Here is a 15,869-nt window from a genome sequence, read left to right on the forward strand (position 1 = left end):
CTGATTATTACCATTGCAATGTAATATATATTCCATAATTACAGCATGCGTTGAGTTTTTCACGAGAGAAATTAAAGGCAGTAACCTGGCTCACCAGGCTTTCCAGAGAGTCCATGCTGTTTGAGTCACACACTTTCACTGATAGTAATGCAACAGAATTGCAAAAGCTGTTGCAGGCTACAGAAAAAAGCAGCCTATAAAACAGAGGGACAGGCCGTCGTCTCCTTGCTCTTCTATTGAGACATTTAAACAACTAAAACATTTTGTGATACGATTTGGTTCAGTTACTTTCAGCAAGCGATGTTGTCAATTTTGTCATACAAATTAGGCGTAGTTGTTGCCATGCTTTGAACTTGATTCTGGGCAATAGAACACCAAAGACAGGAGGAGAAAAAAGCAATAAACAACCAGACAGAACAAGATAACAATTTTTCATTTCTCCCGAAACGCTAAACTTTCAAAGTGTTATTAAAATCCAAGTTACCACCCATCCAGGCAGTCACAAATATCAATACTGATTTCATATTTACACACTTCACATAGCCATTCCATCAACATGAGTCAGAATGGTGCTCACCTTTAGTGCAGGCACAAAGGCGGTCGGTCCCAGAACAATAAGTGACCGAGACGAAGGGGTCCGTCTCCTCTGCTGACCCCTCCTTCTTGGGTGCCTCCACCTTGGCCAGGACTTCCAAAGTTGACAAGTCCAGGATCATAATATTCCCCGCTTGTGTGGTCACAACTAAGTGTCCAAGGCCAGTCACCTCCATCCGCTTGTTCTCTTTGGCGGAGGTGGATGTACCAGCGGCGCTGGTTGTGGCTGCTCCACATGCAGTCCCCGTTCCAGGCCCGCCCAATGGGCCAATGCCGGTTCCAAAGGCAGCATTGCAGTTTTTAGCTCCGGGTGGGAGAGCCTCCTCTGTGGGCTCCTCGCTGTCATCCTCCCTGCCGTCCAGCACGTCTGGAGGCAGTAGTATGAGAGAGGTGACAGCGTCACGCGGGTCCTGGATGTGCTGCACCTTGATGGGCTCGTCGTCCAACGTGACGATGCGCGTTGAGTAGTTGAGCTTGTAGAGAGCCAGATACCCACCTCCGCTTCCACCACCCAGGGACCTCTGCTGCTGTTGGTCAGCTGGGGGGAGGATAAGAGGTGTCTGGGGAGGCGTGCCCCCCGGGTGGTGGTGGTGGTGGTGGGCCTCTACCCCATTGGCCATAGGGTGGATGGAGTCACCTTTGCGCCGGCTGCAGAGGGCCGAGTGCAGGCGGTTGAGGTTGTTGAGAGCCTCTACTTGATTGATGGCGCTGAGAGACTCGACACCACACGGCTGTAGGCCCACCAGAAGGTGCACACCATCCCAACAGGGAGTGATGGAGTCCACATACAGATTCTCCTCTTCGAGCTGTTTGGGCAGCCTCAGGCATTGTACCAGGGCTCCCGGCCGCGGCGGAGCAGAGGCGGTGGCCGCAGCCAGGGTGCTCCACTTGTCCACGTGACCATCCAGTCCCACAAGGTTAGCAGTAGCATCAGCAAACTGTTGGATGTAAGTGATAGGGGGGTCCTGGAGGAGAAGCTGCTCGTGCGTGTCAAACTCCATCTCAATGATTTGTGGGACAGTGAAGCCCTCCTCGTGGAGACCCTTGCTCATCAGATTGTTCATCTGAGTGAACACCTTTCCGGACGACTTGTCGTCCAGCTCCTTGATGCTGTAGAGCAGCAGCACGGGCATAGTCCTGCGCACGACCGGTAGGGCGGAAGGACTCAGAGGTAGGGATCCAGCTAGGCTGGGGGAGCCCAGGTCTGGGACAGACGTTGGGGGGTTGCAGGTCTCTATTTCCATGGGGCCTTGGTCCTGTAGGGACCCAGTGTGGATAGGCTCAGGGCTCTGAGTCCTAAGGGGACCGTCCATTGTCCTGCGGGCAGAAGCGGGGGCAGGGGGTGGGGGTACCGCCAGCGGGGAGCTGGCTGCTGAGCGGTAGCTGAGCAGCCCTCCAGCCAGCAGGCAGGGGAAGGGAATGTTGTGATGATGATGCTCAGAGATCTTGTCCCTGGTCTTATCGTGACCGTGGCCCTTGGCCAACGACGGGTTGGCCCCCAGCTCCTCCAGGTCCTTGACCGTGTCCTCCAGCACGCTTGCCACCACCTCCCACTGGAGCTTCTCTGGCTGCTGCAGCACACTCAGGGCAGTCACTCCCAGGCTCACCTCCATGCTCTCCCGTTGTGAAGGCTGGCCTGAAGGCACAAGGAAAGAGGGTTGGACACATTTTCAGCCAAGATTGAAGAGACAGTTATTGGTGAACACCAACTAAAAGCAGGTTCATTATACAACAAAGTGATTTATTGGAGATCAATCGTCCAAAACTCATTGTAAGATCTTAGACAACATGTGCAAAAGTGTCAATACCTGTGATTGACTCTGATCTGGAATGGTCTTCACTGTCCGAGTCCTCCAACTGGTCATCACTGGGAACAGAAGACATGGGAAGACAACATGCTGTGATAAACAACTAATGTCACCTAGGTCTGATGATATAGCAGCTGACCAATCAGTGCAACTTACAACATAAAGAATGGACAAGACCTGTTTGCCAAACACTCTGTGTACGCGTGTGTGTGTGTGTGTGTGTGTGTGTGTGCGCGCATGTGTTGTGTGTCGTTACCTGTCTCCTTCTAGTTTGGGGAGATCAGAGCAGGAGGACGAGTCCTCCAGCCAGGCCAGGGTTGGTCTCTGGGCCTCTGTAAGTGTCTGCTGGCTCTGCTCACTGCCACACAGGATCAACTGCCTCAGGATGGCCGGGTCATAGGGGTTGATCTCAAACTTCAAGTGCACCTGAACAGCACCAGAAACATGGACAGATGGAGTTTGACGGAGTGAAATGCTTGATTTTGTGGGAGGGATTACTGTACTTTCAGTTTTTATATAAAATGTTTTCGTCTTCTTTTTAAGCAAATTGAGTTTCTAAATGAAACAGACTTGTGAAAAGTGTATACTTGGATCATCTTGTCTAGATAACAGCATTAATTTATTCTTTTTTATGACAATACAAGGCTGAACAAATCTTTTTTTGTTGTCGTTTCAATAAATCTAATCCAAGCCTCACCTTCATCATCTTGGACACATCCCAGATGCAGATCTTTCCCCTCTTGGTGGCGGCTGCCAGGAAGTGGGGACAGCTGCCGAAGCCATAGCACGCGATCTTGTCTGAGCCATCGTGGCTGCTGGGGAACTGGGCCGGGCTGGTGGCCAGTGTCACCGACAGTGGCACGTTCTGCGTGTGCTCACCCTTCACAAATGGACAGTTGGGGGAATGTCGCTCGTGCTCGGACCTGGGGGAGGAAGCGTTCAGAGAGAAGGGTTCAGTAACTTTGGACTTGAAAGAAGAAAAAAAAACATTTTGAAGAAATTCTGGTGGGTTGCAAATTTCAGTCAATCAGGAGAGACTCAAGAGTACCCATTTATTTCATCAGCTTCAATTTAGTGTTTCAGATCCAATTTTGCCTGATTGGAGAGGGAACTCCAATTTAGCATCCTAAAAAAGGATCCAACTTATTTATTTATTTGAATTATCATTATTACCATGGCTCATCTGTAGGCTCCCAACAGACAAGACACACACTGCAGGTGAAACACATGGCTCTGTCATCACCTGTGGAGGCAGGCTGCGGCAAATAAGAGAGAGAAACTGAGAATTAGTCATAGAAATGCACTTACTCAACACATCAGCACAAGCTAAAGTGCACACTGAACTGTCACATGAGCGATCTCGCATTGGGGAGGATCTTGTTGGCTTTTGGAGCTTCTCCACATTACCTTTATGCATGGTACAGGAAGGCATGGCATGTTGCATGGCATGCCCTCTCCACTACCAACTGACTCAAGCAGGTACTTTTGTACTGACCATGCTAAATCAGTGGAGATTCGATAGCCCAAACAGACTTGCATCGCAACAGCTGTAAAGCAGGCTGCAAGCTACGAGTCAGATCAAACGTTTGCTATCCTGTATCATAGTGTGCGGGTGATGAAGTATGTGATGAACAAATTATCATCCAGCACATCTTTGTTGCACAGGAAATAGGGATGTCGGGGGTTAACCGGCTAAACGGTTAGCCGACCGTTAAGAAACATCCGAATATTCTTATCACCTTTAACAGTTAATTTGCATAATAATAAATACGTGTTCTAATCTTAAATCCCTTTATTTTAGATCGTTTTTAGTAATAGTACAACATAAACATTACAGAGACTGTAGTTGTCACTGTACAATACTTTAAAACAGTTGTCATGTTGCACAAAAATGCCTAAAATTGCTCTTATTTGCGCTGCCCAGCTTGTCACACTCCAGGCTGCATGAACAGCGCTCGGGCTCGGTTTTCTGCCCCCTCAATGTCCCAAAGTTCTCTGTTGTACTTCAATGGCTAGTTGGCTACAACGGTAGCTTTGCGGTAGTCAAAATGTAAGCGAGTGACAGCGAGACGAGATGAACACATGTCGACCGTATCAATGCAGAGAGACCTACTTGGCATTATTAAATCCATTATTGGCTATTTGGCCTGGAGGGAGAACGTTTACAGCCGCTGCCTCCTCCTCCTCCTCCTCCTCCTCCAATCCATCTCCCCACACTGGCACGGCTTAAGGCTATCAAGTTAGCCATGTGCTATCGATGTTTGAGGGTTTTCTCGTCAGCGAAAAGTCAACAAACAGAACACGGTGACATGCATGCTGATCTTCCTTAATAATAAAAAAAGGCTTAGCCCATGCATCCAGTGGCTTTATAGGTATAGGTTGCTCAGATCTGGACTGGATTTATTTATATTTTGGACTAGAACCGGCGGACCTCTGTACTGTAGACGCGCAGATGCATCATGCAGATGCGATGCGTTGTTTATTGATGATTAAGCCTACAACAATTTATTTACCAGCAGATGGTGCAAGATCGTCAGATCATGTATTGCAAATACCATTATTTATTAGTTGAGCTTCTCTGTACAAGAACATGTTCTTAAGAATCTCTTTCCCAGAAAGTTCAAAAAAATTGATGGAATTTTCATTACAATGTTGCATGGAGTCTCTACTTTGTATTAAAAAACAAATATATATATATATATATATATATATATATATCCTACTATCCTTTTACACAAATTTGTTATGTGCCCATTTGCTTTTTGCTCCTCTGCTAAAGAGAGTAAATCTCGAAAGGTAACATGTAACGATGGTCTGGTTCTGTGCCATGCATACATAGTATATGCACGGTAACATCAAGCAAAACACATTGCTGTGTCACCATGCAGAGGAAAAACTAGACGGGGTCTAAAAACGGTATGGCTTCCTTGTGCATCTCAAGCTTCATTTCAAAGATAACACTCGTGTGAAGTGAGGGGCGCCTACTGTGGCTGCAACATAACAGCAGATGAGGTTTGCTTAACTGCTGTAAACAAACATTAAAGTCAATAGATATGGCTGACATAGGACGCAATTTCACGGAGGATAGTGCACCTCAAAAATAAAACGTGACAGGAAGTTACTTATTTGATATACTGGCAGCATGCACAAAGAAATCTGGTCCTGGAAATAAAGATTAGCCCCTGAATCACAGACACAGACTGGGAGACCAAATTCTAAACGGCTCACCTTCTTCAGAGCCACATCGTAATAAACTGTTCAGCTCCTTATGGAGAACACCAATATTATTGTACGCACGGGAGAGCATGCATGTATGTATATTATACTGTACACAAAGTGAATTTGTGTTAGAGGTTTCAAATGAATGTGCTGCTGTACAGAGCAGATGATCTAGGCAGGGAGGGCAGTGAGACATTCCAGAGCCTACCTGGTGGTAGAATCCTGCTTGGGCCATGGGATCAGGCTGAGCCCACCTGTAGCCTGCATGAGGCCATGATGTGAATGTCTCCCTCCTGTTAGCCTCACTGTACATCAGTGACCTGAAACACACAAGCCACAAGTGTCATGTGTCACTAATATTATGTCACATGTACTTAAACTGTATTGTGCGACTCTTCATGTTAATGTCCCTGCCTACTGCCTACATTAAAAGTATCTGAAGTTACCCTCGATACACTTATACCTCCATAACAGTCAATCTTAGTAGTACATGGTCTCTTATGAAGATGAAAAAGTACAGATTTGGAAAGTAAAAGTAAAGCACTTTGAGCTGCATTTCATGTCATGAAAGGTGCTATACAAATAGTTATTATTATTATGAATTATTTAATTATTACTTATGCTTTCTTTGTGAGCTTGTAGATCGGCTATTTTTGTCCAGTGATACCATGGGACGTATAAATTAGGCTTTAGAATCTAATTTACTTTTTTCATCCATACAGTACCTATCTACAGAACGCCCGGGGCCAACCCCAAGCTCTGGCCTAGCGCTGGACAAGAGGTAGGAGAGCCTGTCCATAATGGACGAGGCCACGGACAAGGCTGCCACGTTCTGGTTGATCTTCTTCAGCTCGTTGACAATGGCACCGGCCACCAGCTTCAGCACATGGTGAGGAAGATGGAAGGTCACCGTTGCCCACTGGAGAGAAAGAAGGGGTGGGAAAAAGCTAAACATTAAAAACAACTGAAATGGGAAAGAAGCAGGGTAAGAGAGAGGAAGAGTGTGCACAGATGAAGGATTATCTGACTGGGTAAGCAGGACAGCTAAAATGAGATCAAGAAAGACATCATAAAACCTCTTTCATCATACAATGCAGTGGGGATGCATGATCCTGACAGGAAGCAGAAAAAGAATCATCCTTTATAACCAAAAGAGTCAAATGTATTGTTATTTTATCTTTTTAAAAGAAAAACGTATTCAAAAACAGCCAACAGATAAATTAGCCATGTCAATATTTCAATATTCTCCCATGCTGTAGACTATGTATGTGCTAGCGCTCCTGGAGAGGTCAATGGGAAAGTTAAAAGGGAAATCCATCAGCCGGGACACTTGCTGATTGTTATAGCAGCACAAGTTGGCCCAGCACCAAAGAAAGTGGTCAGGCAGCAGGGACAACTGCCAGTGGTACCAGCCCTTACTGGCCCTGTGTTGGACATTAGGTAGGAGTCTACAAGAAAAGGGTGGGAAGAAAGAAAACCAAATGGGGAAAAATAAATGACTACTAGCCTTTTATTCACATCTACTGAGACAAAATTGACTTGTATGCTGAATGAAATGGGGCAAAAGACAGGCAAAAGGGATGTTACGTAGAGGACAGAGATTGTCAGACTGATTGGTTGGCTTTTCCTGTGGGCATGCGTCCACTGACCTGGTTCTCCATGTCCTCGGAGCAAACTGCTAAAATTCACGTCCGAGTGATACTAGTAGTGCTAAGAGTAGGCAATGACGCACACTGTACACTTGGTGCCGTGTTAATTTGTTGATTATTTGTGGTCCGGGTAAAAGTAAGTAAGAGTAAGAAAAAAGGTTTTCATTTTTAGTGCCTCTATATTTATCCAAGAAGGCTCAAGGTTTGTCACAAATACGTTGAGCCATCTGTGTCCAAGCAGTCAATAACATTTTTAGACAGCGCATGGATCCATCATCTTTTGTGAGGGTTGGCTCTGACGCCTCAGAGAGGGAAACCTAGCAGGGCAAAAAGACTGGCAGCCTGGAAAGTTGGGTGGTAATGAGGGTGATTTCTCTAGTGCCTGGCAGTGCCAACAGGAAGGCAGCGAGAGAGGGTGCCTCCTGGCAGCCTGACCCATAGTGGGGGAGGGGGGTTGGGAATAAATCTAAGCTTTGCAGTAGAAGCAGGATGAGCAGACTGATGGAGAATCCCTTGTGATTTGGCTCAGGTCTCATAGTAGACATTGATAGTTAAACTGATAGCATAATGCATGCGTTACACTGATGGCCAGTTGGCCATACACCTTTGACTTGTTTTACTACTTCTCTTGGTTTTAAGGGATGATCAGGACAGGAGCTCTGCTTGTTCCCCCTGCCCAGCTGTGGTTATTAATATGCCGAAGAGGTCTGTAGAGTCAGCGGTGTGTGTGTGTGTGTGTGTGTGTGTGTGTGTGTGTGTGTGTGTGTTTGATGACTACAGACTGCAGTCAGGCTTCCAAACACAGCAACGTCGCTGTTGAACAGGAGAGCACTTGTGCACATTACCGAAGAAAGATACATTCCCCCCTCTCTTAACTATCTCTGCGGTGCTTCATGTAGGAAGGCTAAATAGATTTCTCGCTTTTAGTCAGTCGAACTGGAGGATCCAGGTGGTAATTTCTCAGTTCTGTTAGGGGGGTCTGCTCTGACAACCTGCGCAGAAGCTTTTATTTGTTTGTTCAGCTATACACAAACAGCTATAGCTCAATACCAACAGCTATTATGCCACTTGACTCTGCACTACTAGCCCAACAGGCTAGTATGGCTTTACAGGCTTTCATGTCACCTTTTAGGAATTGCCTTAGGTCGCTCAGAAGCTTAAAAAAAAGTTATATGGAAAATGTAGCCGGTTCTTTTGCCTAATGGAAAAACCAAAAACATCTAGCTGAGTTAGTAGCTTCCAAGCACTGTAAAAGCACCATAACGTCCACCAGGACAGCTTTGTTAGTACGGACACCTCCACCAGCAGGACATGACAGCTGGCCAGCCCCTTTAGGAGAAGTAGTCACTGCCTTATCAGCTCCTTGGTCATGCCACTGATAATATTAGCAACCAACTATGCAGCATGCCACATAAGCATCATACTCTAATGTGATTACATTACTCTCCAATTTGCCATCTGTAGCAAAAATACTACTATAAGCTGTAGGGAATGATGTAACACTGACAGCGCAGACACTAATGAGACAACCGGTTTTGAATAATTGAAGGGATTGTTTCCGTAAGGGTGCGCCCTTTTGAGTTGGTCTGTATGAACCACGCCTTTTAGGCTTGGGCAATATACCATTTGTTCACATTCTGTTCCACTGTACAGGTTAATTATTATAAAAATAACTTTTACTATTTGCAAAATAAAAAATAAACACAATCTGAGAAAATAAAAATATTCTGCGATTGGACTCATCCAATCCATGATTGCCGATATATTAGTGCTGCCAGAATTGGCCAAAAATGACGTTCGAATATTCCTTTTAAAACACCATGTGGGCTCGGAATGATTCAAACGGCTCGAATGTCGAATTTATATAATTTTTATATAAAATATTGCAGCCTACTTTGCAGTAAAACTTGCTATTTTCTTTCTCTATATGCACCGGTCCTGAATCGGCTGTGGTTGGTGCAGAGAAATGCGCTCTCTTGTGAGATTTGAATTGAATGATTCATAATTATCTTAATAGGCAAATTTTTGTATAATGGTTTAGTTTAGATACAATTAGGAGAACAGAGACACATCGCTCCTCCAACGATGTGCACATCGTGCGGTGCGCTGCTGTGATAGAAGAAGTTCTTACCTCGACATGAAAGGGGAAATAATCAAAGCAATAGCAATGCATTTGTTTCTGGTTAAATCAAATTAAGGTAGGCTACAAGATAAATGTGTCACAGAGGGAGCTTTACCGCGAGAGACAAGAATCCATGCATTGTTTTTAAATTGCGTTGTCAGTCGTCAAGTCTCACTGTAAACTGTCTGCCTTGAGTGCCTTCACGACCACGTTTCAGCTTGACCTGTTAACATTGTGTGATTAAACGTGTGCTTTATACGGAGCAAGTTAAAGTCAAAACTGCCTAGCGACTCCTCCAAGGCTTCCGTGTCACTGTGGTCTGTGTGAAGTCTGTGTTAACCCTCCCCACAGGCAGGCAGAGCGGAGCGGTGCGAGGCAGCTGATTTATTCTTCATTGTATGCCGGTGTCGTGTGGTAAATATAACTTATCTACAAGCTCACAATATGGAATATTCGTTGGCAGCACTACGATATATCCGTCCCATCTCCCAAGCCTAATGCCTTCATTAACAATATCGGTGACTTGTCTCTGGCTTTAACAAACAACTTCCTCATTATCTTTAATATTTCCTAGTTCATACAATCTGTTTTCAGCTTGCCAAAATGAAAGCTTCAGAAGGACCCAATTCGGTTTAAGAGCTCAACTGATGGTAGTGGTATCAATTTAACAAACAGTATGGCTCACATGTCAGCTTTCAACACAGCTTGCCATCACAGAACTTACAAATACATAACTGCAAAGTGAAAGAAACTGCCATGGCTTCAGACCAAATTGAGCTTTCGTCCAAACATAATAAAAGCAACAACCAGCCAGTGGAGAGAACACATTATCCTCCATTCACCCATTTTACCAGGAAAAGTGTTTCTGACTCACCTTTGCTACTTTGTGATTGGCCGCCGTCTCGTGTGACGTATTCTTCAGGCCTTCTTTGAGCTGGGTGATGAAGATGTCGTATCCTTCCGTGTTGGACACATCAATCTTCTCCTGACAGGCTGACAACATCTGCTGGGCCTGAGTGGAGACAGACACAGACACACATTATGGGCAACGATACGGTCTGCTACCAAGACACTCTCTAACTCTATAATATACAAGTAAGACGCGCAAACGCGGGAAGCGAACGCAGCTCGTACATTCGTTTTTGTGTGTGTGTGTGTGTGTGTGTGTGTGTGTGTTTTTTGTGTGATACAGCCGCGCCCTCTGGTGGCGGGCAGGTGGTGTTACAGCGTGACAGACAGACAGACACACAGACAGACATGTTCTGCTAGGTCTCATAGTTAGTGCTCAGTGCCACTGCTCACTGCGTTCGCAATTATTGTGCACCAGGCTTGTTATGTAGGGATGCACGGATGAGACATCTCATTCTGTATTAAAAACATAATTCGTGGCCTGGGCCATGGCTCAGTGGTCCAGGCACCTTGGCTGGTAATCCAGTCTGGCAGTGGTTTGACTCCCGATCCCTTTACTGCATGTCTCTCTCCCCATTTCCTGTCAGCCTACTGTCTGCGGGGCTGCGGGGGGGGGGGGGGGGGGGGGGATTGATCAAACTCTTCGGCTCTGGCTGCCATCATGAATAAATGCAGTATTTAGCACAATTTGCTGTCCAATAACTTATGGATAGTGTGGCTGGCTAGTGGCTACCATGTCATATAAAGCAGGGAGGGCAACTGAACATCAGAAAAGCACTGTTGACCAGGAAGGTTGTCCTGACAACTCTTTGTATATACAGCATTGTGACGGTCAGACACGCACTTCTGCAGTAGTTGGACAGAAGCAAACAACCATTGGTTGTTCACATCGGAGCCGTTTTAACATCGGACCAATGTCGATTAATTAAGAAATGACTAAGATCGGCCGATATCGATGTGATTGCCAATACATCGCCCAACCCTACTGTTATGGAATCTAAAAATAGCAACAGCTCTGACCAACTGTGACATTTATTCGTCATAAATCACACTTAGTCATAAATCACACAAAACCAAAGCAGTAAACCACATGTCAAATGTGACACTCAAATCAGTGGAAAAACAATCTTTCCAAAGTTACCCCAAATGCTGTGGAAATTAAGCAGTGTCAATTGTAACACAGGGCACATCGTTAATAAATGCAAACTCATGGATGTAATGCACGATGGGACAATGTCCACAGGAAAAAAGGCCCGCAGCAGAAAAGAAGAAAGCAGCACAAATCAATATGCAGTACAAAGTCAACCAAATGGAGCCAAACCCAGTAGGGAACCTGGCTCCCTGGCCTTATTAATATGCAACATACAACAATATCCTAATGCATTGCATGGTTTGATGCTCATGTACAGAACTGTCAATGACTAACTGAATAAATTTGTAAGTCAGTCAACAGTGGATTGAACCATTCAACTAGTAGTAAAACTAAGCATTGCTATTCAATATTCATAATTAGTGTTGATGGTTGTTTAAGGGATTGTTATCACAAGTAAGACACGCAAACGTGGGAAGCAAACAATTAGAATAAATTACGAATTATTGAAAAGTATGTGGCGCTGTTGTGGCAGTCTGACACACACACACACACACACACACACACACACACACACACACACACGTTAGACAGCTAACATGTTAGTAGTTAGACAACGAAGAGCTGTTGTGGCAGTCTGACAGACACACACGTTTGACAGCTAACTGCGCTGTTCTGCCTGGTTTCCATAGTTAGGGTTCAGTGCATTCAAAATCAACCTAAATCTGTCATGACAATATGTCAGACATGAAAAGAAAACAAACTGTGCGAAATATACATAATGTGCCTTTATACTGGTTACATGTTGGGAGCCTGGGATCCTCGACTATTATGTCTTTTGTAAACCTTCACGAGTTCACGCCACAGAAGCTGGTTTGTAGCCAAGATCAATATGCTGAGACACTTACAGAGCATAGCAATGAGAAACATCCGTCTCAGCTGTGATGCCCAAATAATGGTCTGTCTGTGAGTGCACTCTCACATCTTCTGAAGGCTTGTGGAGTGATTACAAGAGGATCAAACTCTCGAAGGAATGGCAGAATTAAATGAGGGGAAATCGTGTCGGCACACTGCCTGAGACCAAACTGATGACATAGCTTTGGTAGCTGGATTCTAATATGATTTTACTCTAGATTATTGGTGTGAAATAAAGGAATGTGACGGAATGTAACATAACATACAGAATTTGAAAAACACTGCCTAAAGGAAGGTCTCTTCTGTAGTACGGTTATAAAACAAATAAACATGTAATTCTTGGAGCTGACCAAGTAGAGACCCCCGGAAGACTTTGATCAAAGTAGCACAGGCTTTAAGTGGATAAGAAACTAATGTACCGTTTGTCAAAACAGATCACATGTTTTGCCTTAAGCCACAACCACACCAAAAGGTCGGGTCGGGACAAAACTTTTTTTAAGGTAAACCACACCAATGCAACTCATGAGTTCATCTTTAAAAAAACTGATGTCCTGATTGTACTACTTCTGTATAAATGGGAAATCAGTAAAACTAATAAATGAATAAATATTCACGTGAAGAATAAAAAACACTTGACAGCCATTAACCCATTTTAGGCGGGAACCCCTTTTGGTGATTATGCTTTAGCTATTTAAAAATAGCGCGCTACGAGCTTGTAGGTCTGCTATTTTAGAAAAATCGAAGAACGACTGACATTTTCAAACAGACATTTTTAGAATCTGATCTCAGGTCAGAATCGGTTAAATAACAATTAACATTGGGCTGTCACTTTCTCAACGTTAAGTGTTGCAATATACAGTAAGGACATCATACGTCATACCATCATTAAAAATATATCTAAATAATATGAATATTTCTGACACACAACTGCAACTGTTTCAGCTCCCACTACTTGTGAATTTCGTTAACACTTGCATGGAACTGATAAGTTGTTGGTAAAGTGTGGCACATTAACAGCACGCCTCGCTGTCCAATTATGTACCATCAATGTGTGTGCAGTTTGCAAATGAAGCAGCAAATCACAATGTGGTGTTCAAAGTATGACTATACAAGAAAAAGCTCACATGCTAAATGCCTGGTGCCTGAAGTGAAACTACCTAATGAGTGTGACAATTGCATTTGGATTATACATTATAGTTGATAATCTTTGCATGTAAAATGATTTTCTTAACACCAACCATGTCCTTGTGTTGCAAATTTGTACTTTTTGGTGAAATAAATATTTACTGCCATTTTTATTTGGCCAAAGGAGAGACACTAGTTGACATGACCAGTTGCCCACAGGCAGCCAGTTTGTCAATGCAAGGAAGGGCAGTGCAAAACAACTCAGTAAAGCCGAGCATCAAATATAACTTTTCACCATACTACTGTATCGATTATCCAGACCTATCATATCGACACACATCCAGTGTTTAAAGTTCTCCAGCACTACTCCACACATTTGTCTCCGTTTGTGCAGCACACGCATTAACAGCCAGCCATAATGCCTTATCAAAGTGGGAGCAGAGCAGTGTGTATGGTGCAATGGAACACATGACATAAGAGAAGTGACTTTGGTCAAATAGGTGAAACGGCTTGCATGATTAATTCAATATAATATGCCTAAACTTCCTCACATCAAGGTCAACTTTTAACCTAAGAAATTATTGACAATTTGACATATGTTTTAGGTTGCCAATAAAACTTGTTTTTTTTATTAAACAATGTCACTAATGTCGTTTTGACATTTGTCAGATGAATGTGTGTCAAACCAGAAACAAGATTGTGTCAAAGGTTGTGTCCAACCAGACACGCACTCATCAAGTGCGCGCGCGTGCGCGTGTGTGTTATGTAAAAAGGATTCAATGTAATGGGTGCCTGGACCCAGGGTGGTCTTTTAGAATTTAGATGGGTCCCAGGGACATTTTACAAGTCCTACTTAAGAGTACAGCGACGTTAGAGTACATAATTGCATCCCAGGACACCCGGAGTCTAAGGATGCAGGCTATTAGTGTGCACGTTTGCCTTCCCTTTTAAGGCCAGTCCACACCAACACAACTCCTTGCAACTGTCATTGGGGATAATGGTTGCAATTAGTTGCATGGAGTTGCATTGGTCTGGTCTTTAGATGAGCAGCCTCCATCTTTTTCATAAACTGTACCCAATGAACATTTCATCCACTCATTCCAACAATGTGAACATCTCTGTACATTACTTCCTTATGAGTGTGTCTAACTTTGAATAGTAAACGGCCAGGTAGTTCCCGCTTACCTCTGTGACGGGCACTTCCAGCTGGACCATGTCCTCAGGCTTGGCCACGGGGGCCTGCAGGGCCGTATCCAGCAGCAGGATACCATTAAGGTCCTTTCTGCATCCCACTGCATAGTCATCCACAAAAAGCACCTTGTCCACCGCAGGGAAGTACTGACACCTGACACGACCCCCAGGTTTAGCTGGACCAAGGAGACAGAGAGAGAGAACACATTAAAGCAAAAGAGTAGAGGTTAGAAGGACGCATGACAGGGTACAGGTGTATTATACACACTTCATTCTTATAGGTCATGTAAGCGAGCAGCCGTCATTGAGCCACTGCAGAGTATAGTGAGCTAGGCAAATTAGTCAGCAACTAAAGGTTTCGAAATTCGAATCTAGTCCTTGGTCACAGAGAATTATCTCTTGGGTGCAGAAACTCAGCATAAATACTGGGAATAGTAAAACCAGAACGCGACAATTCATGTCATTTCATGTCTTATTCATTGTGAAATTGGCAGGCATTATTCTATTTTGAGTTCTATCCAAATGAACATGGCTGCTTTAAAGTCCTTTCGACATTCAATCGTAAGTTATCCAATTTCTTCTGCTTATCCTTTGTCTTGACCGTTATATCATTCTGCCTTCTGCCAAAGAGAAATCCTCAGAGGGCAACATGTCAATGCAATAGATGGACAGAAGCTACAGTCCCAATATTCCCAATATTTTCTGTTCAGCCATGTGGGGAAATGGGAAAAAATGTATTCCATTAAGTATTTCATTTATTTGAATTTTTATATCACACCGACACCAATGACCAGGATGATTCCAGCATTGATATATCATCTGCATATTGATGAGGTACAAAATGTTTTTTATTATGTTAATTCATAGCAGGTAAAACAATTATGCTGAAACACATTGAACGCTTCCTTGCAGCCTAGAATAAATATACCATGCATTTGTCAGTGAGGTCACCGTCATACGGATGTATGCTTCAGAATCATGTGGCTCTTGAACCGGAAGACTCTTCCAATTCTGATGTCTCTGTTCTACCCTTGAAATTAAATCTTTATTCTAGGGAAGATACACCGGGGAAAATTTGTGCAGCACTGTATTTGTTGGGAACTCCGTCACAGAAAGGTATTGTGGTAATACAACAAACATCCAGGCACATCTGGTTTGACACCATCCCAATTGTCAATGTGCTATGAGTTGTTAATGCTGAACTGTTCATGCATGTGAGATGTTTAATTCAAAATCAGTCTAAAAAT

The 15,869-nt window shown here is 44.1% G+C and overlaps 1 protein-coding gene across 12 annotated transcripts in view; it reads right to left on the bottom strand.

Annotated features, from left to right (window-relative positions):
• Positions 1-15,869, bottom strand: part of birc6 (baculoviral IAP repeat containing 6) — a 137,201-nt gene that overhangs the window by 118,171 nt on the left and 3,161 nt on the right. For all 12 annotated transcript variants that reach the window (XM_080782490.1, XM_080782484.1, XM_080782489.1 and 9 more), the window contains exons 2-10: positions 14,617-14,798; positions 10,267-10,404; positions 6,347-6,540; positions 5,830-5,941; positions 3,576-3,658; positions 3,100-3,325; positions 2,659-2,828; positions 2,403-2,461; positions 578-2,230 (exon numbers count right to left, since the gene is read on the bottom strand). In XM_080782490.1, the coding sequence (XP_080638616.1) occupies positions 578-2,230; positions 2,403-2,461; positions 2,659-2,828; positions 3,100-3,325; positions 3,576-3,658; positions 5,830-5,941; positions 6,347-6,540; positions 10,267-10,404; positions 14,617-14,798 (2,817 nt within the window). The remainder of the gene's footprint in view (positions 1-577; positions 2,231-2,402; positions 2,462-2,658; positions 2,829-3,099; positions 3,326-3,575; positions 3,659-5,829; positions 5,942-6,346; positions 6,541-10,266; positions 10,405-14,616; positions 14,799-15,869) is intronic.

The sequence above is a fragment of the Protomyctophum bolini genome, assembly GCF_963924005.1.
Source record: "Protomyctophum bolini genome assembly, chromosome: 14".
In the NCBI taxonomy this organism is placed as follows: Eukaryota; Metazoa; Chordata; class Actinopteri; order Myctophiformes; family Myctophidae; genus Protomyctophum; species Protomyctophum bolini.